We start from the raw sequence: 14,951 nt of genomic DNA on the forward strand, positions 1-14,951 counted from the left end.
AGAAGAGGCTTCAAGGCAATTAGAAGTCAATATTCATTTAACATGGGCCACAAGAAACACTTCCAGAGTCTGCCTGACCTTTCACATCAATAACAATTCTGAGGACAACAAAGCAGAAATGGTCATGTCACTCCCAGACAGTAATTAATGCAAATTTGGTCAAGGCAAAATTCTTTAAAGCCAAGAACAAGCAAGCATGAGCAAAATTTATAGAAGAGACAATTGAACAATGATGCATTAATTATATACAACTTATGTAAGAATGCTTCCTCAGATGGCCAAACCCCACAGATCAGACAGGACTTACTCAGCTGATGAATCACCCTTGAGGGGGAAAAAAAGGCAGCTAAAAATAAAGTAAACAGGAAAGAAAACAAAGCAAAAATAACAACAATGAATGGAAGTTCAGAGCTAATCAAATCACAGACCTTCCATTCCGTGGGGGTTTCTTTAATAAACCCCTCCATCATGAAGCCACATTGCAATGATACTGTTTCCCAAAGAACTCATGGTTGTGTGGCTGCTACTGAAGAAACAAAATAATTAGTTGTACACTAGAATTTTTCTTGGGGGAGTGACTGACCTGTAAGCTCAGTTTTCTGCTCTGAATTTCTTGGGAGAAAAAAAACCTAAAAGGGATTTTTACAAAATGGGCTTTTTTCAATAAGAATGGATTATCCTACAGATTTCTGTGCGTGCTGTGTTAACCTCACACATCTACACTGAGGCAGATTAGTGGTGTATCCATATTTTACTTGGCGTTACATCCAAGAAACAATTCCCCATCCCCTCTGACACACACTTACAGTGGTAAAGGAATTATACAGGTAGTATATGGCCCACGAAATAATCACAATGTAGTAAATATTTAGCCAAAAGGACAGGACTGCAGCAGCCAGCCCCACACCTGTAAGGAAAACAAACAGAAATGAAACCAAGGGAATTTCCAAGTGAAGAGCTGCAGTTCAGGGCAAACACATCACACAGGGCAGGCACCATTGGGAAATGTGGTAGGAGTGAGAATTTCAGCAGTGCCATTACACAGAGGTGATTATTTGGGTGATGGCTCAGCCATCCATGAGCTCACTGCCAGCCTTCAGCTCTCTCTGGGGTGCAGTCCCACCGGCTGAGAGCTCCCTGGCACGCTTTACTCGCAGGAAAAGGAGCTAAATCAGCTCATGCTGTGGCACAGCAGCCCCCAGGAGCTGGTGGCAGATGCACGCACAGTGAGAATGTGTTCCAAGGCGCTCAGGACATGGATCAGAGTGCCTGGTGGCACTCAGACCAAAAGCAGGCCAGGGTTCCACCACGAGGGTATCTTCTGCTCCACATGGACACTCCAGGAGTGTTCTGAACTATCCAGGGCAGCTGTTCCATGACCCTGAGCTGGAGGAAGTGCTCACAATAATCAGGATAATGCAAAGCAAGGCTGTACCAACCCCTGCCAGCAGCAGCAACTTGAGCAAAAACACTTCTCTGTGAGAGACAATTCCATCTCCCTGCGTTTTCCCAGCGCTAAATCTCCCAGAGCAAAATCCAATCTCAACAAACCTGCAGCTCACTCTGTGCTAATTGTCAGTCCTACTGTGTGAGGTAATTTGTAACACCACGTGCAGCTCTGCTGGGCCAGAACTCAGCTCAGGAGCTCGGCAGTGTCAAAGGATTTGGGATTAGAAGGGTGAAAATCATCATTTGGGAGGTTTGTGGGTCTGTGCAGAATTGAGATTAAAACCCTGGGGTTCTGGCAATCAAACCTCAAACTGAAAGAGTGCAGTGAGTTTTTCTTAAGGAATTCAGCATGAAATTTCCAAAAGTGTCTGGCTTTTGAATTTTAGTTTAAAAAACAGTTGATGCCAATCTCTGTGAGCTCAGAAAAATTTACCAAAGTTTACCAAATTGCTGTGAACACATCCAAACCTGCTCAGACAACTGCTGCTGAATATGCTATTTTTAACAGTCTTAATGCATTTCTAGAGAAAACCCCAAGAGTTTTTGAAGTTCAAAAATAAGTTTGTTGCAATTCTAATGCATAAATCTTACTATTTTTAATGGAGAATAAAAAATATAACCCAGCACATTTCAAAATCATCAGTTACACCTCAGAAAATCAGTGTGTCTTCTCTAGAAAAATCTGGTTTAAATATAAATGAAAGGCACCAAGAAACATCCTTGCCCTGGCACTTTGGGAAACTTCTGCAATTTGGAGCCAAATGAGAAAGAATTGGAATCCATACTGTACCTTTGAACATTGGAGCAAGCTTCCACACTCCAAGGCCTCCTATAGATGTGTACTGACCAAGGGAACACTCCAAAAGGAACAGTGGCACTCCAGCAAAAATTAAAGTAAGGAAATAGGGAATCAGGAATGCACCTAAAAAGAAATTTTTAACAAGCCTGTTACAGCGGGGAAAAAAAAAAACCACAAGTGAATTTCCAGTTTCTGTCCCTGTTACATATGAAAAGAAACCCACAGGGCTTTTTTTCCTCTCAGATGTAACTTTTCAAAAATGTTCGTGGAAATCACACATGGACTTCTGAACCAGCACTTCCAGAGGTGAAAATAAAGGGAGAACCAGAACTCCCCATCATTTAAATGTTTTCTGTTGAAGTAAAAAGCTGAAATCCAGAAGCCTGTGGGCTTTGCTGCCTTCACCTCTCATGGAGAGCACAAAGGCTTTAACCAGCCCTGGCTGCTTTCCAGCCTTTTATGGAGAGCTCAGAGTCAGCCAGAAACCCCATGAAATCCTCTCAAAACTCAGCCCAAAAGAGAGGGATCTGCAGGGTGGGATAGAGGGCAACCTGCTTTAGTTCTGCTCTGATACTTTATGGTCTTTTAAGTGCCACTGACAGCTAGGAATAAACTTCAGGGCAGAGCTCAAAGCAGAGCTCCACACTCCAAAATGGCTCTGAACTTCCTGGAAAAGTGGAAAGCAAGAAAATCCAAAAAAACCTCAAGCCAAAACAACAACAACAAAACACCCAAAACAAAACAAAAAACAAACAACAACAACAAAAAAAAAAACCAAAAAACACAACAAAACCCCAAACCAAAAAAACCCAGGCCCAAAACACCACAGCAAACAACCAAAAAACCAAAAACCAAACCATAAAACCAAAAAAACAAACAAAAAAAATCAAAACCCCCAAAACTCTAAAACAAAAAAACCCAAAAACCTAAACCAAAGCGACAACAAAACCTCCAAAACCCCCAAAAAACCCAACTCCCCCCAGCAAACAAACAAAAAACCAAAAAACTAAAAAACCAAATCAACAACAAAATCCAAAAAATCGAAAACAAAATAAAAAACAAAAAACCAAAAGACCCCACAGCAAGCAACCAAACATAAAGCCAAAACAACAACAAACCCAAAAGACCCAAAACAAAACAAAAAACCCAAAAAACCCACCAAAACCAGCAAAGCAAACAAACAACCAGAAAGCCAAAAAAACCAACCCCAACTCCACCCAATAAACCAAACCAACCAACCAACCAAAAAAAAAAAAAACAACCCAAAAAATTATCAAAAAAATCCTGCAACTCCACAAAAAACCAACAAAAAATCCCCAACCAAACCAACTAAATGTATGAAAAATCTGTCCAAACCAGGTTTTGATTTGCTGGTAATTTGCTGGTGACTCCTATGCCACAAACCTGCCCAACGTACCTCCACCATTCTTGCCGCACAGGTAGGGAAATCTCCACACATTCCCTAAGCCAATGGCATAACCTACACAGGACATAAGAAAGTCAAATTTCCCTTTCCAAGTGTCTCGGTCTGGAAGGTCCGTCTTCTTCTTCTGCACTTTTACTACCAAGGTTTTGGGCTTGTCGTTGGTGATGGAGGCGTCGACCTCGGTGGAGATCTGTCCGTCCGCCACTTTGGTGCCGTTGGTGGCCATGTCTCTGGGCTTGGCAGGCGAGGCTCTGGCGGCGGCGGGGCGGGAGATGTCAGCACCAGTCCACGTGGACAGCAGCTTTGCGGCTCGTGGCGATCCACGCGATGCAGCCGGGAGCGACGGCGAGCGCAGGGCCGGCCCGCGGAGCCGCCGCTCGGAGCCTCAGCGCGCCCCGGAGCCACCTGCGCGACACCACGGGCACACTCAGACACACGGACACGGGCTCTGCTCTAGGGGATGGGGCTGCACTCAGCAATCCCTACAAAACAAGCCCTAGGATCCACTGATTGGAACTTTTCCCTATGGATCGCCCATGAGCCTACAGAAAAATGAATTTAAAAACCCAAGGAATCGTAGTTGCCACCTTTAATAGTGGGTTAATGCTGAATTTGGAATGTTCACGGCTAATCCAAAACAATCTCCAAGATCCATTTATTATATTTTTCCTATAGATCTCATATGAGTCTACAAAGGACTTTTAAAAAAATCAAGAAATTGCAAACAGTAAATGTTAAAAGTTCTGTTAATCCAAAACAACCTCCAAGGCCCACAGATTGTATTTTGTCCCTATAGATCTTCTATGAGTCTACAGAGAAAATAATTTAAAAAAAAAACAACCAAGGAATAGCATTTGCCACCTTTAATAGTGGGGATATTGAATTTGGAATGCTCACAGCTAATCCAAAACAATCTCCAAGACCCATTTATTACATTGTTTCCTATAGATCACCCATGAGGCCACAGAAAAACAAACCCCAACGAATAGGAGTTGCCACCTTTAATAGCAGGTTAATGCTGAATTTGGAATGCTCATGACTAATCCAAAACAGTCTCCAAGACACATTTATTATATTTTTTCCTATGGGTTGCCCATGAGTCTACAGAGAAAAGGATTAAAAAAAAAAACAAACCCAGGAATAGCAGTTGCCACCTTTAATAGTGGGAATACTGAACTTAGAACATTCATGGCTAATCCAAAACAACCTCCAAGACCCATTTATTATATTTTTTCCTATGGATCGCTTATGAGTCTACAGAAGAATGAATTTAAAAGAAAACTAAACCAAGGAAGAGCAGTTGCCACCTTTAATAGTGGGAATACTGAAATTGGAATGTCCACGACTAATCCAAAACAATCTCCAAGACCCATTTAAATATTCTTTCCTATGGATTGCCCATGAGTGATCTACAGAAAAAAGAATTTACAATCTACAGAAAAAAGAATTTAAAAAAACCCCAAGGAATAGCCATTGCTACCTTTAATAGTGGGTTAATACTGAATTTGGATGTTCACGACTAATCCAAAACAATCTCCAAGACCCATTTATTATATTCTTTCCTATGGATTGCCCATGAGTCTACAGAGAAAGGATTAAAAAAACCATAAACAAAGGAGTAGCAGTTGCCACCTTTAATAGCAAATTAATATTGAATTTGGAATGTTCATGACTAATCCAAAACAACCTCCGAGACCCACAGATTGTATTTTGTCCCTATAGATCTTCTATGAGTCTACAGAAAAAGAATTTTAAAAAACCAACAAACCAAGGAATAGCAGTTGCCACCTTTAATAGTGGGCTAATACTGAATTTGGGATGTTCTCAACTAATCCAAAACAGTCTCCAAGACCTACTTATTATAATTTTTCCTATAGATCTCCTATGAGTCTACAGAGAAAAGAATGAAAAAAAAAAATCAATAAATAGCAAACAGAAAATTTTAAAAGTTCACAGTTAATCCAAAACAATCTCCAAGACCCACAGATTGTATTTTGCCCCTATAGATCTTCTAGGAGTCTACAGAAAAAAAGAATTAAAAAACCCAAACCCCAAGGAATAACAGTTGCCACCTCTAATAGTGGATTAATAGTGAATTTAGAACACTCACAATTAATCCAAAATGATCTCCAAGACCCTTTTATTATATTTTGTCCCTGTAGATCACTTACTAGTCTATAGAAAAAAGAGTATAAAAATACCCCAAGAAATAGCAGTTACCACCCTTAATAGCAGGTTAATACTGAAATTAGAACATTCACAATTAATCCTAAACAATCACTGAGATCCACTGATTATATTTCATCCTTATAGATCTCTTACAAGTCTACAGAAATAATTAAAAAAAAAGATCAAGCATAGCAGTTGCCACCACTAATAGTGGATTTAAAGAGTTCACTATTAATCAAAACAATCTCCAAGACCCACTTACTATACTTCATCCCTATAACTCTCTTATGAGTTTATACAAAGAATTAAAAAATAAATCAAGAAACAGCAGTTGACACCCTTAATAGTGGATTAATAGTGTGTTTAGAACATTCAGTATTAATCCAAAACAAACTTCAAGACCTACTGATTATAATTTTTCCAGTACATCTCCTACGAGTCTACAGAAAGAATTAAAAAAAGTAATCAAGAAATAGAAGTTGCCATCATTAATAGTGGATTTAGAGTGTTCACTATTAACCAAAACAATCTCCAAGACCCATTTATTATATTTTTTCTATAGATCTTCTATGAGTCTACAGAGAAAATAATTTTTAAAAAATCAAGAAATAGGAGTTGCCACCTTTTATAGTAGATTAATACTGAATTTAGAACATTTATTATTAATCCAAAACAATCTCCAAGACCCATTTCTTATATTTGTTCCTATTAATTTCTTATGGGTCTACAGAAAGAATTTAAAAAAATAAATTAAGAAGTATCACTTGCCACCTTTAATGGTAAATTAAACAGAAAATTTTAGAAGTTCACTATTAATCCCAAACAATCCCAATGTGCACTAATTACATTTTGTCCCTATAGATCACTTACAGATCTACAGAAAGAATGTAATAATAATTTCAACTAATAGCAGTTGCCATCTTTAATAGTGGATTAATACTGAATTTAGAATGTTCACTGATAACCAAAACAATCTCCAAGACCCACTTATTATAATTTTTCCTATAGATCTCTTACAAGTCTGCAGAAAGAATTTTTAAAACAATTAGTTTTAAAAATATTTAAAACTAATAGCAGTTGCCACCTTTAATAATGGGTTACTGGTGAATTTAGAAAGTTCAGTATAAATCCAAAACAATGTCCAAGACCACTTATTATCCTTTTTCCCTATAGATCTCTTATGAGTCTACACAAAAAAGAATTCAAGAAATACCAACCAAGTGATAGAAATTGCCATGTTTAATAGTGAATTAATGCTAAATTTAGAATGTTGGCTATTAATCAAAACAATCTCTCTGATTATATTTTGTCCCTAGAGATCTCTTAAGAATCTACAGAAAGAATTAAAAAAAAGTAAATCAAGAAATAGCAGTTGGCACCATTAATGGTGGATTTGTAGTGAATTTAGAAAGTTCTCTTATCTAAAACACCTTTCCCTGAAATGCTCCCAAAGGAATTAAACAATAAACCAGATCAAGCAACGGGACTTAATCCTGGGTAATGATGTCAAGTCTTACATGTGGTTATAATTAGCTGTTAATGTAAGACAAATGTTTGACAAAGCTGAAATTGTGAGCACAGTGAGATGGCAGCCTGCAATGGCCACTCCTCATTTCTGTTCCCAAACATTTGTGCACCTTTTAAAACACCATTGCTGTTGCTGTTTCAAAATCTAAATAAACAATAATCAAGGAAGCAAATATGGATTATGAAAAATGACCTGGGGTATTTTAGTCAACTTTGAAGTGCTTGTGGCTCCTGCAAGCTTCCACAGCTGGAAAAAACCTACTGAAATAAAGCTTTTCATGTCTTCTGTGACCCATCCACAACCAATTTATTGTCTGTTTTCTCTTGATAATTCCTTTTTGTCAGCCCAGTGCTCAAACCAGAGGTGCAGCACATGAAACGCTGGCCAGGGTGAAGAAGCTGCACCTGGTGTTGGCAACACTGGGCATGAGGTCAGGCAGAGATCAACAATAATTTTATTTACACATTTTTGGAAGGGAGGATTGAGGTTCCAACTGAAAGTTATGGTAAAAGAAAGATAAAAAAAAAAGTTAAGGCTCTGTTTTTCTTTGAATCGTCATTTCTGATACTGCATGATTAAAAAGTCATGTGCAACTATTAAAAAGAAGTTTTTGGTTGGAAGCTGTAGAAGAATCAGCTGTAGGTGTGGTTGGGGTGAGGAGAGAACAAGGACAGTGCTTGTGACCTTCCTTCCTGTCTGTTCCACTTCAGGGAGGGACTCAGAGAAGAAAATCCATCTCTGCCTGTGTCCTCACAAGTCCTGTATGCAGATATCTCCTTTTTACACCCAGTTTTCCACATCCCACGCCTGTCCAGTGTCCTGGACCCAGCCCCACCACTCCCAGCTGTGCTCAGCATTCCAGAAAAGGCATTTCCCGATGCAGGAGGAAATTGGGATCAGGGTGGGACTCAGAGAGGGAAAATCCATCTCTGCCTGCGTCCTCACAAGCTCTGTGTGCAGTTATCTCCTTCTTAAACCTATTTTTCTACATCCCACGCCTGTCCAGTGTCCTGGACTCAACCCCACCACTCTCAGCATTCCAGGAAAGGCATTTCCCAATGCAGGAGGAAATTGGGATCAGGGTGGGACTCAGAGAGGGAAAATCCATCTCTGCCTGCATCCTCACAAGCCCTGTGTGCAGATATCTCCCATTTTTCCACATTCCACGCCTGTCCAGTGTCCTGGACCCAACCCCACCACTCCCAGCTGTGCTCAGCATTCCAGGAAAGGCATTTCCTGGAGCAGGAGGAAATTGGGATCATGGTGGTGGCAAAAGGGGGCTCCTCCTGGGAGAGCACCCCGCGACTGGGAACTGCCAGCTGCAGGGCCATGCGTGGGTGGCTGCAGCCAGCTGCAGGTGCAGCCCCAGATGTGCAGTTTGGCAGCTCCATCTGCTGCTCAACAGCCAGAATTGATCGTGGTCCTTTCAACCAACACAGCCTGTATGAAAACAACCCCACCAGGGCGTCCTGGGACTTTAAAAACAGCCCTGCACTAGATTAGATTTGTTGTTGTTGCTGCAGTTTGTGTTTGGGTTGGGCTTTGCCATCAGCAGAGTTTCCAAGTATTGGAAGAAGCTGAATGTGTTGAGGATGAGTGGAAAAAAAAACCCAACCAGCATAAAATCTCCTTCCAATAACTCAACACTGCATGGAGAGATCTACAGGCACATCTCTGGTTTGGTTCATCATGAGGGAGAAATTCCTGCTCCCAGGGATCTGGTCTGAGTCAGAATGGAGCAACAAAAACAGGAGGGTCAGGGATTGAGGGGACAGGGATTGGGAGGGACAGGGATTGGGAGGGTCAGGGATTGAGGGGACAGGGATTGGGAGGGGCAGGGATTGAGAGGGACAGGGATTGAGAACAACAGGTATTGCAGGAACAGGGATTGAGAAGGACAGGTATTGCAGGAATAGGGATTGAGATGAACAGGGATTGCAGGAACAGGGTGAGAGCGACGGGGATTGAGAGGGACATGGACTGAGAGGGCAGGGATTGAGGGGACAGGGATTTCAGGAAAAGGGATTGCAGGAACAGGGATTGAGAGGAGCAGGGTGAGAGGAACAGGGATTGAGAGGGACAGGGATTGAGAGGACAAGGATTGCAGGAGCAGGGATTGCAGGAGCAGGGATTGCAAGAACAGGGATTGAGAAGAGCAGGGATTGAGAGGGACAGGGTGAGAGGAGCAGGGGTTGAGCCCCTGAGATCCCCAAACAGGTCCCACAGGTGAGTGCTGAGCATGGAGCCTGTCCTGCTGCCCCAGCCCTCCCAGGCTCTGCAGAGCTCTGCTGGGCTTTAAAGCCTCTGCTGAGTGCACGGAGAAACAGCCCAGTGCGAGCCTCTGTGATGAAGACAAAGCAGAGGGTTAGTTAGGAAATCTTCAGGAATAAAGCAAGGAACCTCCTGGAGGAAGGAGCCCAGACCTGTTTCAGCATTTCCCAAGGCAGCCCAGCACATTTGTGTCAAGACTGAGGGATGGCTGGCAGGCAGCCTGGGGCTTTTTATGTTTAAAATACATTGAAAATAGTGGTTCAAACAATCACCTGGGGATGTGCCGCACTTTATGCCACAACACAGCCACTGAACACACCACAGGAGTCCCAAACCTTGGCAGCAGCAAACCCAGAGCCTCAGCAGAGGCTGCTTTTGAGGGGATGCAGGTGGGGATTGAGCATTTTGCTGCCCCACCACTGCTGGTGCCATCCTTCCAGCTGTTCCTGGCATTAGCTCATGCATGGACATTTGTGCATTTATGGGCACACAGCACATCAGCTTCAGACAAAGAACAAATACTCCAATTCCAGCTTGGAAAGTCGGGGTTTTTCCAAACTATGAAAAGTAACTTTTCCCAAGCCTAAGAAATAATGATAAAAAATTACAGCAGCAGAAGTGGAGTCTGACTCCAATCCACACTCTCCATACACTGCAGTGCTTTATGACTTACAAAAACCTGGAAGAACTGGCAGTGCAGCACAAAGGCCCTGGGTACACGCTCTCTAATCACATTAGGCACTATCCCACAGCACTGGGATTTAAATTTCAAATTGCTCTGACATGGAATGGGACAGAAAGTCACTTATGTAAGCTCCATGGGCAGGAGGAAATCCAAACTGCAGCTGTCAGGCAGCAGAGCAGGTACAGCACCCGCTGCCTTTGTGGGGAGGAGATGGAGAAATCCCTTAAACAACTCTGCCTTTGCTCTCCCATGCCTTCAGGCCAGCCCTGAGTGTGGTACTGTTGAAGATTGCAATGCAAGATGTTTTCCATTACCATCGGTATGGCAGATTACCTTTGTCAAGTGAGCAGTTTGCCTTATCTCTCTTTGAGCGACCACATTCACACCTCCCTGGGAGGGGACATTGTTGATAACAGACTCTTATCAGCCATGTCACTGCATGGCTGATAAGAACTACAGCATCCCATTGGGAGATGTGAGCCCAGAGGGAGGAGCCAAGCACTGCTACCCAGATATAATCTGAGATTCTGGAACACCAGCATGGCTTTTCTCCACGGGATTCCCCAAAGGAACAGCAGCTGCCTCTTCTTCCACTGGATCTTCAGAGGAAGACTACATCCTTCTCTACAGATCCCCCTTGCTCCAACAGAACCACACCTGACACTACAGGAGGGCTGCAGCCACATTTTCAGTTGGACTACCACCAACACCCTGACCAAGAGGGTGTCAGGTTGGGCTCTGACTCTGTCAGTGTTGTTCTAGTGGACTGTATTGTTTATTTTATTCTTTTATTTTTTTTCCTTTCCCTATTAAAGAACTGTTATTTCCTGCTCCCATATTTTTGCCTCAGAGCCCCTTAATTTAAAATTTACAGCAATTCGGAGGGGTGGGGAGGGTTTACATTCTCCATTTCAGGGGAGGTTCCTGCCTTCCTTAGCAGACTCCTGGCTTTCCAAACCGAGACAGCTAGGAAGGGCACAGCAGCTTCCCACCACATTCCTCAGGGCACAAAAGAGCCTCCTTGACTTCAGTTACTAGGGCTGCTGAGCCAAGGGCTGCAAGGATCTGCAGCAGGATCCCAGCTGGGCAGGAATGGCCTGGCAGAGCCAAGCTCACATAGCAGTCCAGGGCATGGGCACTGCCAGGGAAACTGCCACAAAGGCAGGGCCGCTGCACAAAAGCAGTTTTCTCTCTCCTGGGCTGCACAAAAGTGGATTGGAGGAGTAGAGCTCATGAAAGTGAACAGCAAGATTGCTGTCATCTCTCACAGGTTCTCTTGCTTGTGGCAGCAAAAGGCAGGGAAATCTCTGTTTGTGCACGACCAAAACCAACAAAAACTCTATCTGTTTGTGCATGACCAGCTGTGCAAACATTTCTGCTCAGGGTGGGGCCAGGAAGGGGGGCACAGAAGGAAAGGCATCACATGTACTCTCCAGACTATGGTGCCTAAAGCAGGACGTGGAAACTGATTTTTGACATGTCTATATAAATGTTAGCATTGAGAAAAGCAGAATTGTCCATTTTGGGTGCCTGAAACTTCTGAAGAGCAGGGATCCAGTGCTCACTTCTGGAAATCCCAGCTCACTGGTTTCAAAGTCACCTGTAAAACATCACCTCACCAAACCCCAAAGAGTACAAACTTGTGAAATAACCAGAACTGCAGAGTTAAACCTGGGGAAACCTCCTGTCTTCTGGCACAGCTTTGTAATCCAGATGTGCTGACAGAAAAGGCATCAGACCCTCAAAATCAGATCCCTGTGCACATCTGGGCCCCAAGCCTTGCAGAAAGGAGCCCAACAGGGCAGGCCAGGGCTAGGCTCGAGGGAGGGCTCAGTGCTGCAGGTAAAAATGCTGCTGATTGGTGGCCAAATATCCATCAGGAGAAGGCACCACCATGGTTAAACAGCAGAGAAAGCTCTTCTCAATTAATTCTGTACTGATCAAAACCCCAACAGTTCCAAGGCATCTTTGCCCTTCTCCACCCAGCACACACTAAAAGCAGGAGAGGCTCCAACCTGAGGCCGATGTCACAGCCCAGAAAGGAGGTGTTGGAACAACTTGGACAAGGTTTGCCATTCCAATATCAATTCTAACCTGTTCTACTGCCTGCTGCTCCTGCAAGCTCAGGTTCCAGATTAATTCACAGTTTCAGTTATTTTATGTGATCTTGCAAGTCTACACCTAGTCCAAGCAGGATGGTAGAACCAAGAAAATATTTTCATTTAAAACAAATTTTGCATGGATGTGGAGAATCCACTCCCATCTGAGCCCAGTTCCTTGGTGCAATCTGATGCCCCAAAGAGCAGCACAAGAAGGAAAAAGGGGAGGATGTAGCTCAGTGCAAGCCTGGCAGAGGGGAGCCCACGTTCAGGTTTCAGACATTGCCACCTCCTCTGATCTTTGCAGCTGAGCTCCCCCTGAAGAGGAGCTCAATCAGATCCCATCCTCCCCAGGCTGATGGGCTTTGCTTCCTGCCCAGCCTGGTCCTAAATCCTCCAAAGAGCTTCTTCACCTGGTCCTAAATCCCCCAAAGAGCATCATCACCTGGTCCTAAATCCCCCAAAGAGCATCTTCACCTGGTCCCTAAATCCCCCAAAGAGCATCTTCACCTGGTCCTAAATCCCCCAAAGAGCATCATCACCTGGTCCCTAAATCCCCCAAAGACCATCTTCACCTGGTCCTAAATCCCCCAAAGAGCCTCTCCAGCAGCAGCCAGAGGAGCCAAAGGGAGCCCCAGATGGGGAAAGGGACCACTTTGGGGGTCAGGGTGGAAGGCAGATCCAGCTGTGGAGCTGATCCAGCTGTGGGGTGCCAGAGCCAGCTCTGAGGGGACAATTCCTGAGGCAATTCCTGCTGTGGGCAGCCTCAGGCCAGAGGAGCCAGGCAGGAGGGAACACCAACTTTGAGCACGAACTTTTGCAAGGAAGGAGCCACTGGAGTGGAGAACCAGAGCTGGGGTCAAACAAGGGTGAGGCAAAGCTGGGAAGGAGCAGCAGAAGAGGCCAATGGATTTCCCTCCTTTCCCCACAATGTGGGGAAAAGACAGGAATGTGCTGGGAGGTGACAGAACTGTCATGGAATCATTGAGGTATGAAAAGCCCTGGGAGATCTTCACATCCACCCCTGACCAACCCAGCCCTGCCAAGCTCACCGTGCACCTCTGTCCCCACATCTACACATCTCTTAAATCCCTTCAGGGCTGGTGGCTCAGACACTTTCCTGGGCAGCCTCTTCCAGCACAGGACAACCTTTTTGGTTATGAAATTTTCCCAAATCTCCAATCTAAATCTGCCCTGGAGCAACTTGAGGCCACTTTTCCTCCTCCTGTCCCTGTTCCCAGCCTGACCCCCCAGCTGTCCCCTCCTGTCAGGAGCTGTGCAGAGCCACAAGGTCCCCCCTGAGCCTCCTTTTCTCCAGGCTCAGCCCCTCCCCAGCTCCCTCAGCCCCTTCCCAGCTCCATTCCCTGCCCTGGACCTCTCCAGCCCCTCCAGGTCCCTTTTGTGAGAGGCCCCAAACTGACCCCAGGTTTTGGGGTGGTGCCTCAGCAGGGCCAGCTCAGGGGACAATCCCTGCCCTGCTCCTGTGGCCTCACCATTCCTGACCCAGCCCAGGTGCCCCTGGCCTCCTGCACATCTGGGCACAGCTGGGCACACCTGAGTCCATGTCCAGCCATGTCCCCAGCACCCCACCTCCCTCCCTGCCAGACAATTTCCCTTCAGGCTCTAAGACAGTCCATGAAAGCTCCTCTGCTTGCTCCCAGTTCCAGCCACCCCTACGGAAACAAATTTCCTCTCTAGCCACACAGCAGAGGCTGCATGTGAGGGAAAGAAAGAAAATAGTTTCCTAAAAATAGCCCCTCTTGCCTCTCCTTAAATTTAGAGTAGCAGCCTTCCTATAGCGCTTGTCTGGCTCTCATGGGATGCACACACTGCCACAGGAATCCAAAGAAATCATATTTAACTGTGCCTTGGAAACAGGCCCACCACCCCCAGGAAGGAAAAGCTTTGTCTTCCAATCTTGACGTTCAAGGAGAAAATAAAGATGAAACACAAAAGCCACAAAACATCACCAGAACTGTCCAAATTTCTGTGGCATGCAGAGATTCCTGAGGAGGCATCTGTGCCGTTGAGAGCCCAAAGAACAGATATTTACTGCCCAAATCCAATTCAGTGATGAGATTTATCATTTTCTGTAGCTTTCCTGGTACAAAATTCCCTGTTAATGTAAAGGTACAAAGGTCTAACCTGCAGAGAGAGCTTGTCTCTTACACAGTGTTGCTATCAAGGACATATCCTGCTTAGATCCTTAAATAAATATTAATCACTTAATCCTCAAAAAACCCAAAGTTTCATATTTCTAAAGAATTTACTAGCAAATGTGTAGTTGTGCAATTATGAGGGATTCTGTAACGAGTCTGGAAAAAACCCACAGTAAAATTAAAGGAGAAAAAAACGCAGTAAAATTCAAGAGAAACAAAAAAGAAATGCAAGATGCAAAATCATGAAAAGTGCTGGCCACATAGCCCATAGGAAGGTTATTTCTGAAAGACAATGGATTTTGTTCTTTTGGTTAACATCAGGGTCAGAATGCAGCAAAACACACTTAAACCACAAGTGCAAAATTA

General features: G+C 44.1%; 1 protein-coding gene across 1 annotated transcript in view; it reads right to left on the reverse strand.

Annotated features, from left to right (window-relative positions):
- The window catches only part of SLC6A1 (solute carrier family 6 member 1), a 70,738-nt gene that overhangs the window by 17,838 nt on the left and 37,949 nt on the right, over positions 1-14,951 (reverse strand). The window contains exons 2-4 of the mRNA XM_030956753.1: positions 3,666-4,079; positions 2,240-2,371; positions 807-907 (exon numbers count right to left, since the gene is read on the reverse strand). Of these exons, the coding sequence (XP_030812613.1) occupies positions 807-907; positions 2,240-2,371; positions 3,666-3,900 (468 nt within the window). The 5' untranslated portion in view covers positions 3,901-4,079. The remainder of the gene's footprint in view (positions 1-806; positions 908-2,239; positions 2,372-3,665; positions 4,080-14,951) is intronic.

This window comes from Camarhynchus parvulus, chromosome 12 (assembly GCF_901933205.1).
Source record: "Camarhynchus parvulus chromosome 12, STF_HiC, whole genome shotgun sequence".
NCBI lineage: Eukaryota > Metazoa > Chordata > Aves > Passeriformes > Thraupidae > Camarhynchus > Camarhynchus parvulus.